Here is a 13024-nt window from a genome sequence, read left to right as displayed (position 1 = left end):
CTTGTCAAGTTTTTTTGTGGGGGGGGGGGGGGGGTTCGGGCAAAAAAGCTGTACAGTAATTGCTATTGTCCTTCACTTTGAACAGATCTTACAAAGAAAAAAAATTTCCACCAAATCCCTTAATATAAATTGAATAGTTGTACAGCATGCCACATTATTGCATGACTACTGATTTCAAAGTCAATTTGTCAACAATATGTAATGAGGGGCAACTGTTTATAGCCCATATGGCCGCCTGTACAGAATATGTTTAAATGACACAGTCATAACAGCCCTCAGAGGGAAACCATAACTAAGATGTGGCCACGGAAAAAATTAGTTTGACTCTTCTCTCAGAGACAGCGGTGATATGGAAGAATGTGAGGCAGGGATCATTGACAAATATGATGCAACAGATTCGGATAAGCAACATATTACCCATCCATGGCCTTATTTACGAGACTTATTTGATTTTGGTTCCGAGAATGATTCATAGTGAATACTTTGTCTTGTGCCAGCCTAAAAACCAACATCTTCCGGTGTTCGAAAATTATCCATCTAATCTGAAAAAAGCCAATATACAGATAAGGTCTATTTTTTCAGTTACTGTCATTAGCAAGATTCTTTTCATTGTGCAATTATCAAAACTGCTTTATATATTATTGACAGTAAAAAAATCTCTTTTTTTTTTTTACTTAATTACATTTCAGCCTGTATTGTTTAAGTTAAAGGAGTTGAATTAGTACTTCTACTTTTACCATTCTTTTTTTTTTTTTTTTTTTAAACACAAGTACAGTATCTGTAGTTCTACTTGAGTGTTTGCCCCGTCTGCTTCATACGAGTCAAACATGACGTTCCTATTGAGGAAAACAGAGAGAAGTGTGATAACAGATCAAAAAAAGGAGCAAGCGGAGCGTTCGAAGCGCCGGCCTGTCAGTCAAGGTAGAAAATGCTTACGCCGACACCCTTGAACTCACACGCTGACTTCCTCTGAGGGGCGTTATTGTCAGATGGCTTAAAGGTGGGAAGAGTAGGGGGTGGGGTGAACCCTCATTTGTAGACATCTTAAAGCAGCATTGGCAAATCAACTTGCCCGCATGCAAGTGGACCCCACCATACACACACACACACACAATGAGCCAGTATTACAAGCCGTCGCAGATGAGAGGTTGTATCAAGCCTGAATATTGGCCTGTGGAGGAAAGTTGTGTGCTTTCAGCATGTTTTCTGGAAGATGAATAGAGCTATTTTGCAGACAGTGAAGAAAAGAAAACAATACACTGTGCACTTGAGTACTTGATGTAAGCTTGATCATCTTCGCCAGATATCTGGATAACTTTTTTTTTTTTTTGTAAGAATATATCACAAGTGTAGTGGTCGTTTCTGGTATGTGCAATATGTGCAGCTACACAGGACAACATTTCTGGGAAGGCCGCAACGTGCCCCCCAAAATAAAAAATGCGACGATGCGATGATTTACATTTCAAATCATTGCCGTTCATATGGGGAATTTGCACCCCCAGAAGAAATGTTGGGTGTGTGTGAAGGGGTCACACACCGATAGTCAGGCTGAATTTAAACATTTCCCCCACCCCTTCCAATCAAAGTCAGCCCGATTATTGGACGACTCTAATGATTATGCTGAGTGATTATCCTGTGGTGTAGTGTGTTGAGTGATTTTCCCTCTAGGATCTGCTTGGAAAACGGTTGCTGCTTCCAATTATAAATGTTAAACCTGCTCAATATTTACAATAGAAAATCTTTAATATGTGGTTAACATATACTGTAGTTAGGCTGGGGGTACATACTGTATGTACATATATTTTTTAAGTGTGACACAACACACATGATGATTATGATGCATGTGTTTTCTTGCTGCTCTTACCGTTTGTGATGTACTCTACTCTCCACCACACACGCACACAACAATTACTCTAAACACACAACATAGGATAATCACCCAGGATAATCTTTCTGAGACATTCAATAATCGGGCTTTTGCTGACTTTGATAGGAAATGGAGAACATTTCTAATTCAACCCAATGATCTGTATGTCTGTAATACCAAATGATACAGTTCTTGCATCGATTCTAATGTATGTGTACACCAGAGGTGGGGAACCTGCATCAGCCTCACAGAGAGGAACTGCTATAAAAAGTCATTAAAATCTTCATTATATATATAATAATGAGCATGTTTTTTTCCATATATTTTAGTATGTCCCTCTGAGGACGTCATAAAAATTCAAATAGCCCCTCTTAGGTAAAAGGATACACCCTACACAAAGAAGTGGCCATGAAGTGTTGAGCTACACAGTATTTTGAGATTCTCTTTCATATGACTAGTCAACATTCCTGACCAATTGTACTTTAAAAATAACGTCCAAATCATATTGAATTGCTTTTTGTATAGGGTTGGTGCACTAAAGATGTACAGTATAAAATGTATCAGGTCATTTTTATTGTTGTCCAAAAAGTCAATTATCAGAATTATATTACAACAGTATCAGTTATCGGATATTGTTTATGGGATATAGTATCAGACTCAACTGTATTATGCAATTTTTTATTCAAGACTTTTCATTTGACCAGTTTTCCTTATGTGTAATACTGAAAATGATTTGTAAACACTACAGATGTTTTACTTTTAATCTCTTTACATGTGGCTGTTGCCCATTTTGAACCTGAACTAAAATAAATGCAGATTATAAAAAGGGTGTTACAGCCCCATCTAGTGGCTTTGATTGTTGTTTTGATTTAGACATACACAATATGGATGTTTACAAAATATAAAAACCCAAAAAACAAATGACACTTCTCTAACATTTAAAATTAAACACGATAAAAATGGATTATAACAAATGTCATGTGTTTGCTTATATTAAGATGATAGTGCTCTTTTTAAAGAAAAACATTCAGATTGACATCTGCATCAGAGGGAAGAGTGTGAGGACAAAATGGCTGCAACTTCCATGATTCGGGTAAAGAAACGGGTGCATTCCAGTTAAACCCCCCAAGTGAAGGCTTCATCCATTTGTGCAATTCTCAGGAGCCTGTAAAACAAAAATAAACAATGTTAGCTCACCTCGGTGACGCTTCTTCAGTTTAAATTCCTCTCCTAAATTGACATACTGCAAAGATTTTGACAGAACACATCGGAGCTCAACTGATGAAGTCTGTGTACCTTGAGGGTCTCGGAGGCTTTTCTCAGCTCCTTGATGACAGAAGACAGAGCTTCTGGGTTTATGCCCTGCTCACATAATCTCACACAGATGGACAAAGACTCCATGTCCAAGCCAGTGTTTAGCAGCCTGGAGATCTCCAGTAACACTGGGAGAAGGATACCAGGAAAACAGACGTTCTAAACCCAACAAAGCATTCAAATGAATTACAATAAAGTCACTAAAATGCCACTCTTACCGTCCATAGTCTCCCGGACAGCATTCAGGTTAGCGTTGGATGCACTTGCCATGGCCTTGAATGGATACTAACATGCTACAGGCGCTAACGAAGCACTTATACAGACCCCACACGAGAATATTAACAATTTACCCAATTGAGTGTCAATGACTTCTTCAGGTCATTTTATGAAGGTTATAAAACAGAATTGTCTCGTGAAAATAGACGACGAAGCAATATTCTACACTCGCGTTGTTTAGCCTGCTGGAGTTAGCTTGGCGAAACAGGAAGCGGACATGACGATAGAAAGCACTGATTGGGTCCAACGGACATCCTGGAATGTTTCTATTGGCCGGTGGGTCCCGAGGGCGAAATTGAAATAAAAGTCCAAAAGCGCTTCACTAGTAAGGACGCTTCCTTTACCTTAATTCTCGGGTGGCTTTTGGTCGTCTGTGGCTTCAAAATATTGGATTATTCTATCATGTGACAATCACGTAAATTGTACATATATATATCATATCGTTTTGAAGCTAAAAAAACAAGGGAATCCTCTCTTCTCGAACGAAAACCAGGAAACTAAGGTAAGGTAAAACAAGATGTCGTCTTGTAGGACAGTATTTCTCAACCTTTATTGAGCCAAAGCACATATTTTACATGAGAAAAATCTTACGGTTTACCACGAAGCAAAACATGTCACATAAAGTATTTAATATTGACATAATAATAATGTGGCTGGTAGTGGAAGAGCATTTATTTGTTCGACCTTTCACTACTATACGTCGCTGGCTTAGCTGAATAAATAAATATATATATATATATATATATATATATATATATATATATATATATTGTGTATGTACTGCATGATGTAAGAATGAATAAAAATAATCTTTTCAGTTAATTGTATTTGGAACATTTCCCGTGGGGAATCTGATGATCTCTCACAGCACACTAATATGCTGTGCCTTACTGTTTGGGATCTGTTCAATGACCTTTTTGCTGATCAAAATATTTTGTTGTGGTTTTTTTTTTTTTGTGACTATAAAAGATGGGGGACAACCCAGAGCCACACATCACTCCAGAAACACCAGGGAAACCTTCAGTAAGGAATCCATTCGAGAGTCCCAACGACTACCACCACCTCCGTGAGCCCCTGGTGCCTAGTCCATCCGTTTTCAAGTTATCACAAGATGTAAGTCATGTAAGTCCTACCCTCATTTCATATTACATGACAAATGCTGTATCATATTGTGTCTGTAAGCGTCGATCCACTTTTGCACAGGCTCCCCCCGGCTTCAACTGGTCAATCGACGACATGGCCAGTCTTCTCCCAGTGCACATAGATCAAGAGGAGATCCAGCGACAGTCGTTTTACCTTAGCCAGACAAGGTAGTAAAATTAAATGCTTCAATTAAAGTGCGTGAAATTCTTCCAGGTAGGGTAACAAGTTGGCTTAAAAGTATCTTTTGCTTCTTGAAATCTCAAGGACAGACTTCGACATTGAAGAAAAGCGTCAGAATGCTATCGAGCAGGTATGTTGTGATGCAAGATGAGACAATTTATACATTTTTACACCCCTTTTGTCAATATATGCTACGCATCAACGCTACTGTATAATGTGTGCTACTGTATTAAGGTGATGCAAATCCTATTAAAGCTATGGGTAGTCAAAATGTCCATCCATCTATTTAATTTACCCCTTACCCTGTTAAGAGATGTGAGGGAGCTGGAGCCTATCCCAGCTGACTTCAGGGAAAAGCCAGACTACACCCTGGATTGGTCACCAGTCGATCACGGGGCACACAGACAGACAAACATTTACAGTCATACTTATATTCACACCATCACTGAGGTGGACTGAACCTGATGTCAGGCAAGTGAACATCCACATAGTTAGTGATATAGTCAAAACAATCCAGGGTATGCGGCTGGAACACAGGACAGTTGTGTGACCATGTAGCCTTGTGATCATCAAGCATGGAACAACACCAATATTAAAACATCAGAAAAGGACAATTAATGCAATGAATTTAATAGTATATGTAAGGGTACTTCGGCTCCCTCCCACATGACAAAAAACATACATATTAGGTTCGTTGAAGACGACATTGTCCGTAGGCTTGAATGTGAGCGGGAATGGTTGCTTATCTATAGAGCATGTGTCCTGTTGGCCAAAATCAGCTGGGCTCCAGCTCAGTCGCGACCCTAATGACAACAAAGTATAGAAAACGGATGGATGGAAATATAGTGAATAATATGTACATGCATGACATGGATATAATGTGTATTGTTCGTGTCCCCATCCAGTTTTTTACCAAGGGAGCAATTGTGCCCTCGCCATGGTCTTTGTCAGACACCCAGAAAGCCCCTCACATGTATAAGACAGGTTTGCTTCCTCGCCATATTGTTTTCTAGACATATCTGGATTTAAAAGATTTGTTTTCATCTTAGCGTATTGTTGTGTATCTTCAGGGTCTCTATCGCCGATGATAGAGGAGCAGGAAAAAAAAACAGGTCCGTACTTTTTCATTGTTAGGAACTTTTCCCTTCACCAGTAATTAACTAGTTTGTGTTGCAGTTGCCTGTCAGACGAGCCTCTCGTTACCGTTGGGCTTTGATTTGGAGAGACTTCTTGGTAAGCCGATAATAGCCCAGTCCGAATGTTTCTCTCCCGTTGTCATCTCACGGTGATCGTCTCCTAGGGGAGTATTACCGCAGTGAAGAGGCGACGAGCGATGCCTCTCAGGAGAGCCTCAGCTCTTCCTCTTTGAGGCGCAAACTCTTCCTGGATGGCCAAGGCAGCTGCAGTGGCTCAGACAGCTCCAGTCCCCCGAGCCCAGAGAGAGGGCACTCCCGGGAAGAGAGGCCGCTGTTGACCCAGAATTTTGTGGGACAATCTGCCATCTTTTCATCTCCATTGTCATGCAGTGTGTCGGGATCAACTCCCTCTACGGTGAGTCCAAAACACAAATACAGTGGTACCTCGACTTACGAGTGTCTCAATTTACAGGTTTTTCAACTTACAAGCCCTCGCTTTGTCTTTTTTTTTTTTTGCTTTGTTGCGATCGCGTTTCAGACACGCCGCCGCTGAAGTGAGGTGGGGGGAAAAATTAAGGAATTGTTTTACTGTAATGCCCTCGCATGTGGGCATAGCCCCCGCAGCCCCCAAAGCACTTTCAGCTTTTTATTGAATGAGACAAACAGATAAACACACAAATACGAAATGAGACAAATCCCAAGGAGCTGCTGTAGGCCACAACTCATGTTCAGACGCTTACACACAAACGAACATCCAACTACAACTTCTGCTGTCACTCACTGGACCCCGCCCCTTAAATGCACACATCCAACATACAAAAACTACAGTATGTAATTACCCTTCATAACCTCTGTTTCTTTACATTGTTTTTTACAGTGCTATTTTTTTATGTAATAAAAATATGATTTGATAATACGAGATACCGTACTTTCTCATGTATAATGCGCAGCCAAGTATAATGCATACCCCCAAAGTTGACCTAAACATTCTGGAAAACCCTTCAACCTAGGTATAATGCATTTTTACAATGCATGATTTGGCTTCTACCCATATCAAAATATGAATTATTATCTGTATTTTTAGTTTTTTTCCCCAAGAATTATGATGAAGTTAAGCACTTTATTTGAACACATAATACTTTATTTTTATTTACTTATTTTGAAATTCACAGCCCTACTTTTATTTAGTAAATGAGAAAACACAGTTGTGCTCATATGTTTGATTACCCAGGCAGAATTTGTAAGATGGGTACAATTCTTTAAAGAAAACATGGATTAGGTGAAACACATTTAATTTTATTTTAATGAGATTCAAATTAAACAGTCAAGCATTTCAGAAAAGCATTAAAAAAATATATACCATAAATAAAAGCATTAAAAAATATATATAACCATAAATAAATTAATGATGGTTGTTGTTGCAGTCATCAGTTGTATTAAAAAACAATATTTCACAAATTCTACCTGGGTATGTAAGCTTATCAGCACAATTTTATATATGCATATATATATATATGCAGTCATATGTACCCCTGTCATATTGGATTGAAAGTGTAGGCTACACCTTTTTCATAATCTCTAGGTGGCATACTAGAATGACAGTGTACAACTTTGTCATAACCTCTAGGGGGCGGTGGCATATTGGAATGCAAGTGTACAGCTTTTTCATAACCTCTAGAAGGTGGCATACATTATAAAATATGAAAGTCTTTTTCATTTTCTCCTATACCTATGTATAATGCGCACTATTGACTTTTGACAATTTTTTTTTTGGGGGGGGGGGTGCGCATTATACATGTGAAATTACGGTAATTGAGTTACGAGCTTGGTAATGGAACAAATTAAACTCATAAATCAGGGGACCACTGTAACTTAAACATTCAAACGACCTCATTTTCTGCACTGCTCTACAGGGTCAATTCTCATCCAGTCCGATCCAGACTGGCTACTTCCGGGACAGCAGCAATGCCAGCCCGCTCTTCCCTGATAGGTCATCACCTGCTAGCACAGCCTCTCCCACCATTTCACCCATCGTTGTATGTACGCTGCGCACACCCACAGGCTCAGGTATGGTACTCCAATCCAATTCTGTTTATTCATAAATCACCTTTAAAAACAATAGAATTAACCAAAGCGATGTACATCAGCAGATATAAAATATAACATACTGTATACTGTAGCACCAATTACATAAAACAAATGCAGGACATAAAAAGACAACACAATCATAAAATCAAAGCACACACTGCCAACTCTCTTAAAGGCTCTGAGAATGTCAGGGAGAGCAAATGGGTTTTTAAACTGGTTTTTAATATAAGGAGTGTGGGAGCTAGTCTAACCTGGAGGGGCAACTCATTCCAGTTCGGGGGCTGCGGCAGCAAAAAGCTCAGCCTCTCCTGCGTTTCAACCTTGGGACGACAAGGAACGATACTGGACTGACTTTATTCAAGAACTGTCCATCCATTTTCTATAGTGATTTTCCTCCTCTTGGTTAATGCTACAGACTCCCCTTGAAAAGGACAAAAGTGATATTTATTTTTAGATGAATTGGATAAGTAGTATACAATTAATGATAAATAAAATTGTTTCGTTTACCTGTGGTTGTCACATATACTGACGCAACGTCCGGTTTAGGGTGCATAAACACTTTAGCTAATGACTCTCGTTAAATGTTTGACATGTGCAGTACAAAAGATGGTGGCTTCTAGCCTATAACGCTAAATGGAGTTACTGTTAAACCCTCCCACCTCCCAGACATGGAGCCGAGTCAGCCCATGCCATTTGCGGTAATATTCTCAAGCAGCAATCTCAGCCAGCCAGTTTGCAGAGGTGCAGATGTTGAAACTATTTATTGATTTCAAAGCAATTTTGAAGGTAAATTCAGATCTTAGTTCACAGACACATTTTATTAAATTGTTGCCTGCACTGTGAAAGCAGACATCACTTTTCAGCTGACATCACTTTTCAGCTGACTGTAGGTTAACCATCATGACTGTATGGCCGAGTGGTTAGAACTTAACTTCTAAAATGGGTTCATTAAAACAAATTTTAAAAATTTTGTAATTCATCTAATTAAACAATTGTTTCGTTGACTTACTGCAAAACATTTTTTATTGTGTTAAATAGTGGATTTATTATAATTAATTTAATTATAAATAATAATAAAAGGAAAATGGATTATTCAAATAAACTATTTTACATCCACATTTTGACTTTTACATCATCTACAAATGACCTGGCTCTCTTTAAAAATCAAATTTGGCCCTTGAGCACAAAAGTTCTCCCACCCTGCTCTAAAGCTCATGTGTGACACTTTTATTTCTGATCCTCCTCAGCCGAGTGGAAGCGACCTAGCAGTTTGACTCCCCACAGCGTGCCCCTGGACGTGGATCTCCCCTCCTTTACCATGAGTCCAGACGTGGAAGGCTGCTCTCCCATCCGTACCTGTTCTCTACACCAGCACCATCCCCGAGCCAATCCCAGGCCTCGATTCCGTTGCTGCACCACCCCGCCGCTCATCTCCTCGGACCTCAACCCCAGGCTGCCAGACCCCCAGGAGGCAGAGGTCTCGCCTTCCGTCCTCTCGGTGGAGCCGGACAGATCCTCCCTTCTGGCTCAGGACAATTCTGCTCCTAACGCTGAAAGCTCGGGGTTCATGGAGCCTGTCAAGATGGAGAAGGATCAGGAATCGAGGATGGATGGCAAACTGGAAGAGGAGGATGAGGAGGGAGACAACGGAGGCCTTCCTGGAAGGCTGACCAGCTCTCGTATGGGCAATGTGTCGGCCATGGAAACCTCTCAAATATTTGTCTCTCTTTTGGCGGAGCGCAGCAGTATACACTTTGATTCCAGTATGCAGGTTTGTATTTTTTATTTACTTTTTAATCCTCTTTTTGTGTGTGTGTGTGTGGGGGGGGGGATTCGCCAAATGTTTTGGGCAGTACAGTGGAGCACAGTCCTGAGTACTTATGCAAGTATGGAATTGGTTTCGATAAATTTTCAGGCCTGGAAAAGTATGGGAAATGGAAACATATTTCGTAAAATATGTATGTTTCCAAGACTGTTGCCACTTTATTTTCTGCCATGCATTGAACATTAAAAATTTTTGGGTTTGGTCTTAATGTAATGTAATCTAGGCGCTATATTACCTACCTAGTTTTCTGGAATTATTTGGTAACATACTGGCACTCATATTCTGAATAATGAAAACAAACAATTAATTGGATGATTGATTGATTTACATACTACACATCTAGTTACTCAAATTCATTTAAAAAAAAAATTAACATCGAAGTAACAGATTTTTTTTAACTGGGAAGTTTGGTAGTTGGGGTCTGGAAAAAATATGGTATTTTTTTGTGGTGGTGGGGGGGGGGGGGGATACTGAAGACCAAATACATTTCAGATCTTCTCGTAGGCTTTTCCTGACATTTATTTATTTATTTTTTTGCTTTCCTGCAGCTGCATGAACATTTGAAATTTATTTGGGGTTAATCAGACCCGCTCTACATTGCGGCAGGTGTGTCCTGAGTTTGAATGTGAAGAAATTCAGAACACAGCCATATCCCCATTTCTAAGCCGTTGTGCACACTGGTGCAACCAAATTTTTTTTCAGTTGTTTATTTTTAATTCCTCTTTTAAAAATATTTTTTTAAATGTATGTACACTGCCTCTCGTCAGCAGGGATAGGCTCCAGTTCACCCAGGACTGTAAAAAAATTATGTAATGTTGTATGTAACTCACATGTTCAAACCCTTCTTTAATCAATGTTGGGATAACAACCAGACATGTGGCGTTGTGCAGGTGGACAGCGGGTACCAAACAACCTCAACGGGGGCAGGCAGTCTGATCGACGGCCTCGGCTCTGACTATCACGGCAAAGAGTCTTTCAGCACCAACATTGCGGAAGATACCTTCCACCTCAACAAACCCTCAAAAGTGAAGGTACCACGAACACCCTTGATTGTTACAGTACAGAAACTCTGAGGGTAAATCTATACAGTGACTCATGGTTTGATGTACAGTGGTACCTTGATTTACTGACTTTTGCCAGCTAATGACTAATTTAAACTTTGGATTATGTTCAGGGTCATAGTTCCTGTTTGATTATATCAGAGGATGACGAAGTCGGACAAAAGCATCTGCCTAGGATAAGAGAAAATGATGGTAGTCAGCGCACAGTCCATGTTTAGTGATGAAGCTGATGTGGTGTCACTTAAAAACTGTTAACTGTTACCCATAGATAAAAGAAGAATGTTCTTCTCAGTAACCGCAGTGTGTGGAGACATAATTTAGGATTACCTCACACATGCTACTGAAACGCTCTCACACTGGCAACTGAAATGCTCTCATAATATCAAGAGAAGCTCAAAACTATTTGAAAAACCGCTGTAATATGAGGGGCTGTCAGGGACTGGAACGCTCTCACACACAATAATTCACTCACATGCACTACTGAAACACACTGACGGAAAAATTGTTCACACTCTCATTCTCCTTAAATGCGCTCACACATACAACTGAAAAATTATTCACTCATACACTACTGAACCTCTCTCACACACATTACTGAAAAATTAACGACACACATGAGTGACAAGTCAACATAACACTACACCAAATAATTTTATTCTCGCTCACACTACTGAAACACTCAAACAGGCTACTGGAGTCCTCTCACAAATTTTGAAATGCTCTCGTAAAAAGAAAAACGCAGAAAAGTATTTTTGGGGATGAAAAACAATATGAGGGGCCGTCAGGGAAATAATTTGGGATTACCTCTCACACACAACTGTAATGCTCTCATATAACTGAAAGGCTCTCAGACTATAAATAGAAACTCAAGGTATTCCTTTCTCCAGCCAGCCCTGAAATGCTCTCTGATGGATTTTTTGAACAACCAATGTGTAATACGAGGGCCTGTCAAGGATACACTACTGGAACTCTCTCACATAGACTACTAAAACACGCCACACACACAACTGAACAGTTATTCACTCACATACACAACTGAAATCCTCTCAGAACACAAATGAAAAAAATCAATTTCACACGCTACCGACTCACTCTCACATAGTACTAAAATGCACTCACACATAATACTGAAATGCTCTCATACAATACATCCATTCATTTTCATCATCATTCATCTCAGGTTAAATATACTGTAGACACACGACCATTCACACTTACATTCCCTCCATCATTTAGAGTTTCGTACCTTCAGAGTAGTATCACGTGCCACAATGTGCTAGGCAGCACTGAGGTGCTACTGGATGAGCTGCAGCATAATTAGGGCAAGATGAAGAGGTAGAGAAGGTCCCCAACTGCTGAAAGCTCCAATAAGAGTCATTCCCACAGAGCCTAGAGAATACATAAGGTATTTTTGTATGCTCTGTTTATGTGTGTTAAAGCAGCAGTTACCTTTAAATCTGTAACCGGGCCATGACGAACTTCAACTGAAAGTGACAAATACCTTGAAGCAGGCACACTTTGGCACTTATTTGGAGCACAGGTGCTACGGAATAATGTTTCAAGCCTGTGGGTGGGGTGGAACTAAACTAACCATTTTGTTATACAGTACAGTATAGAGTATCTCGAATCTAGATGCATCAGCTCTTCACTTATTGCGGGTGGGTCTGGAACTTTGAAACTCTTAAACTCCTGTTGACTTTGTCCTTTTCCAGGTGCGGTATCCTCATCAATGAACTGTTTCACACATCAAAAGGGACATCCACTTCTTGCAGCTTTTTTTTTTTTTTTTTTTAACAATACAGTCGTTTTTGGAGGCATTAAATGAAGTTGTACAATCGGTTTTCACACGGTGGTGCTGGCACATTAGAGGAAACGTAGTGGGTGGGTGAGGCTGCAATTTTGTTAGGTGCTGACACAATCATGTTAGTGATGATCAGATTTGTACTCCATGTGTTTAAGTTAAACTTTATTACAACAATTTTTATACAGTATTTAAATAATGTTTTTACTCAAAGATTCAGGTGGCTTTTTTTTTTTTTTTTTAGTATGCCAATAATATGACAATTAATGAATACTGAAATTACCTGAATGACTGACTCTCTTGGTCTTTAGTGTATTATTTGTGATCCTGAGT

General features: G+C 39.6%; 2 protein-coding genes across 3 annotated transcripts; one reads left to right on the top strand and one right to left on the bottom strand.

Annotated features, from left to right (window-relative positions):
* Positions 1 to 2436: 2436 nt before the first annotated feature.
* Positions 2437 to 3660, bottom strand: mzt1 (mitotic spindle organizing protein 1). The gene is made up of 3 exons (XM_061690441.1): positions 3400 to 3660; positions 3164 to 3309; positions 2437 to 3032 (listed from the first exon to the last, which is right to left on the bottom strand). The coding sequence occupies exons 1-3, from the start codon at positions 3449 to 3451 to the stop codon at positions 3006 to 3008; spliced, it is 225 nt and encodes a 74-aa protein (XP_061546425.1). The 5' UTR covers positions 3452 to 3660; the 3' UTR covers positions 2437 to 3005.
* Positions 3661 to 3764: 104 nt separating this feature from the next.
* Positions 3765 to 12774, top strand: bora (bora aurora kinase A activator). Of its 2 annotated transcripts, XM_061690443.1 has the most exons (13): positions 3765 to 3782; positions 3909 to 3959; positions 4427 to 4579; positions 4661 to 4767; positions 4865 to 4910; positions 5686 to 5764; positions 5851 to 5892; positions 5957 to 6013; positions 6081 to 6331; positions 7830 to 7983; positions 9252 to 9775; positions 10720 to 10860; positions 12603 to 12774. In XM_061690443.1, exons 3-13 carry the CDS (start codon positions 4427 to 4429, stop codon positions 12621 to 12623), a joined length of 1575 nt encoding a protein of 524 aa, XP_061546427.1. In that variant the 5' UTR covers positions 3765 to 3782; positions 3909 to 3959; the 3' UTR covers positions 12624 to 12774. The 2 variants fall into 2 exon arrangements, with proteins under 2 accessions (XP_061546427.1, XP_061546428.1); XM_061690444.1 differs by having other exon boundaries at positions 3776 to 3959; positions 4427 to 4570.
* The last annotated feature ends 250 nt before the right edge of the window (positions 12775 to 13024 follow it).

This window comes from Phycodurus eques, chromosome 11, assembly GCF_024500275.1.
Source record: "Phycodurus eques isolate BA_2022a chromosome 11, UOR_Pequ_1.1, whole genome shotgun sequence".
In the NCBI taxonomy this organism is placed as follows: Eukaryota; Metazoa; Chordata; class Actinopteri; order Syngnathiformes; family Syngnathidae; genus Phycodurus; species Phycodurus eques.
The sequence above is the reverse complement of the archived record's forward strand: the minus strand, read 5'-3'. Positions and strand labels throughout refer to the sequence as shown.

Excerpts from the sequence above, each read along its gene's own strand:
- mzt1 (XM_061690441.1), bottom strand. The coding sequence starts at position 3,451 with ATGGCAAGTGCATCCAACGCTAACCTGAATGCTGTCCGGGAGACTATG. Across the intron at positions 3,310-3,399 it reads TGTCCGGGAGACTATGGACG|TGTTACTGGAGATCTCCAGG; the intron begins GTAAGAGTGGCA and ends TCCTTCTCCCAG. Across the intron at positions 3,033-3,163 it reads AAGCCTCCGAGACCCTCAAG|GCTCCTGAGAATTGCACAAA; the intron begins GTACACAGACTT and ends TTTGTTTTACAG.
- bora (XM_061690443.1), top strand. The coding sequence starts at position 4,427 with ATGGGGGACAACCCAGAGCCACACATCACTCCAGAAACACCAGGGAAA. Across the intron at positions 4,911-5,685 it reads GTCAGAATGCTATCGAGCAG|TTTTTTACCAAGGGAGCAAT; the intron begins GTATGTTGTGAT and ends GTCCCCATCCAG. Across the intron at positions 7,984-9,251 it reads GCGCACACCCACAGGCTCAG|CCGAGTGGAAGCGACCTAGC; the intron begins GTATGGTACTCC and ends GATCCTCCTCAG.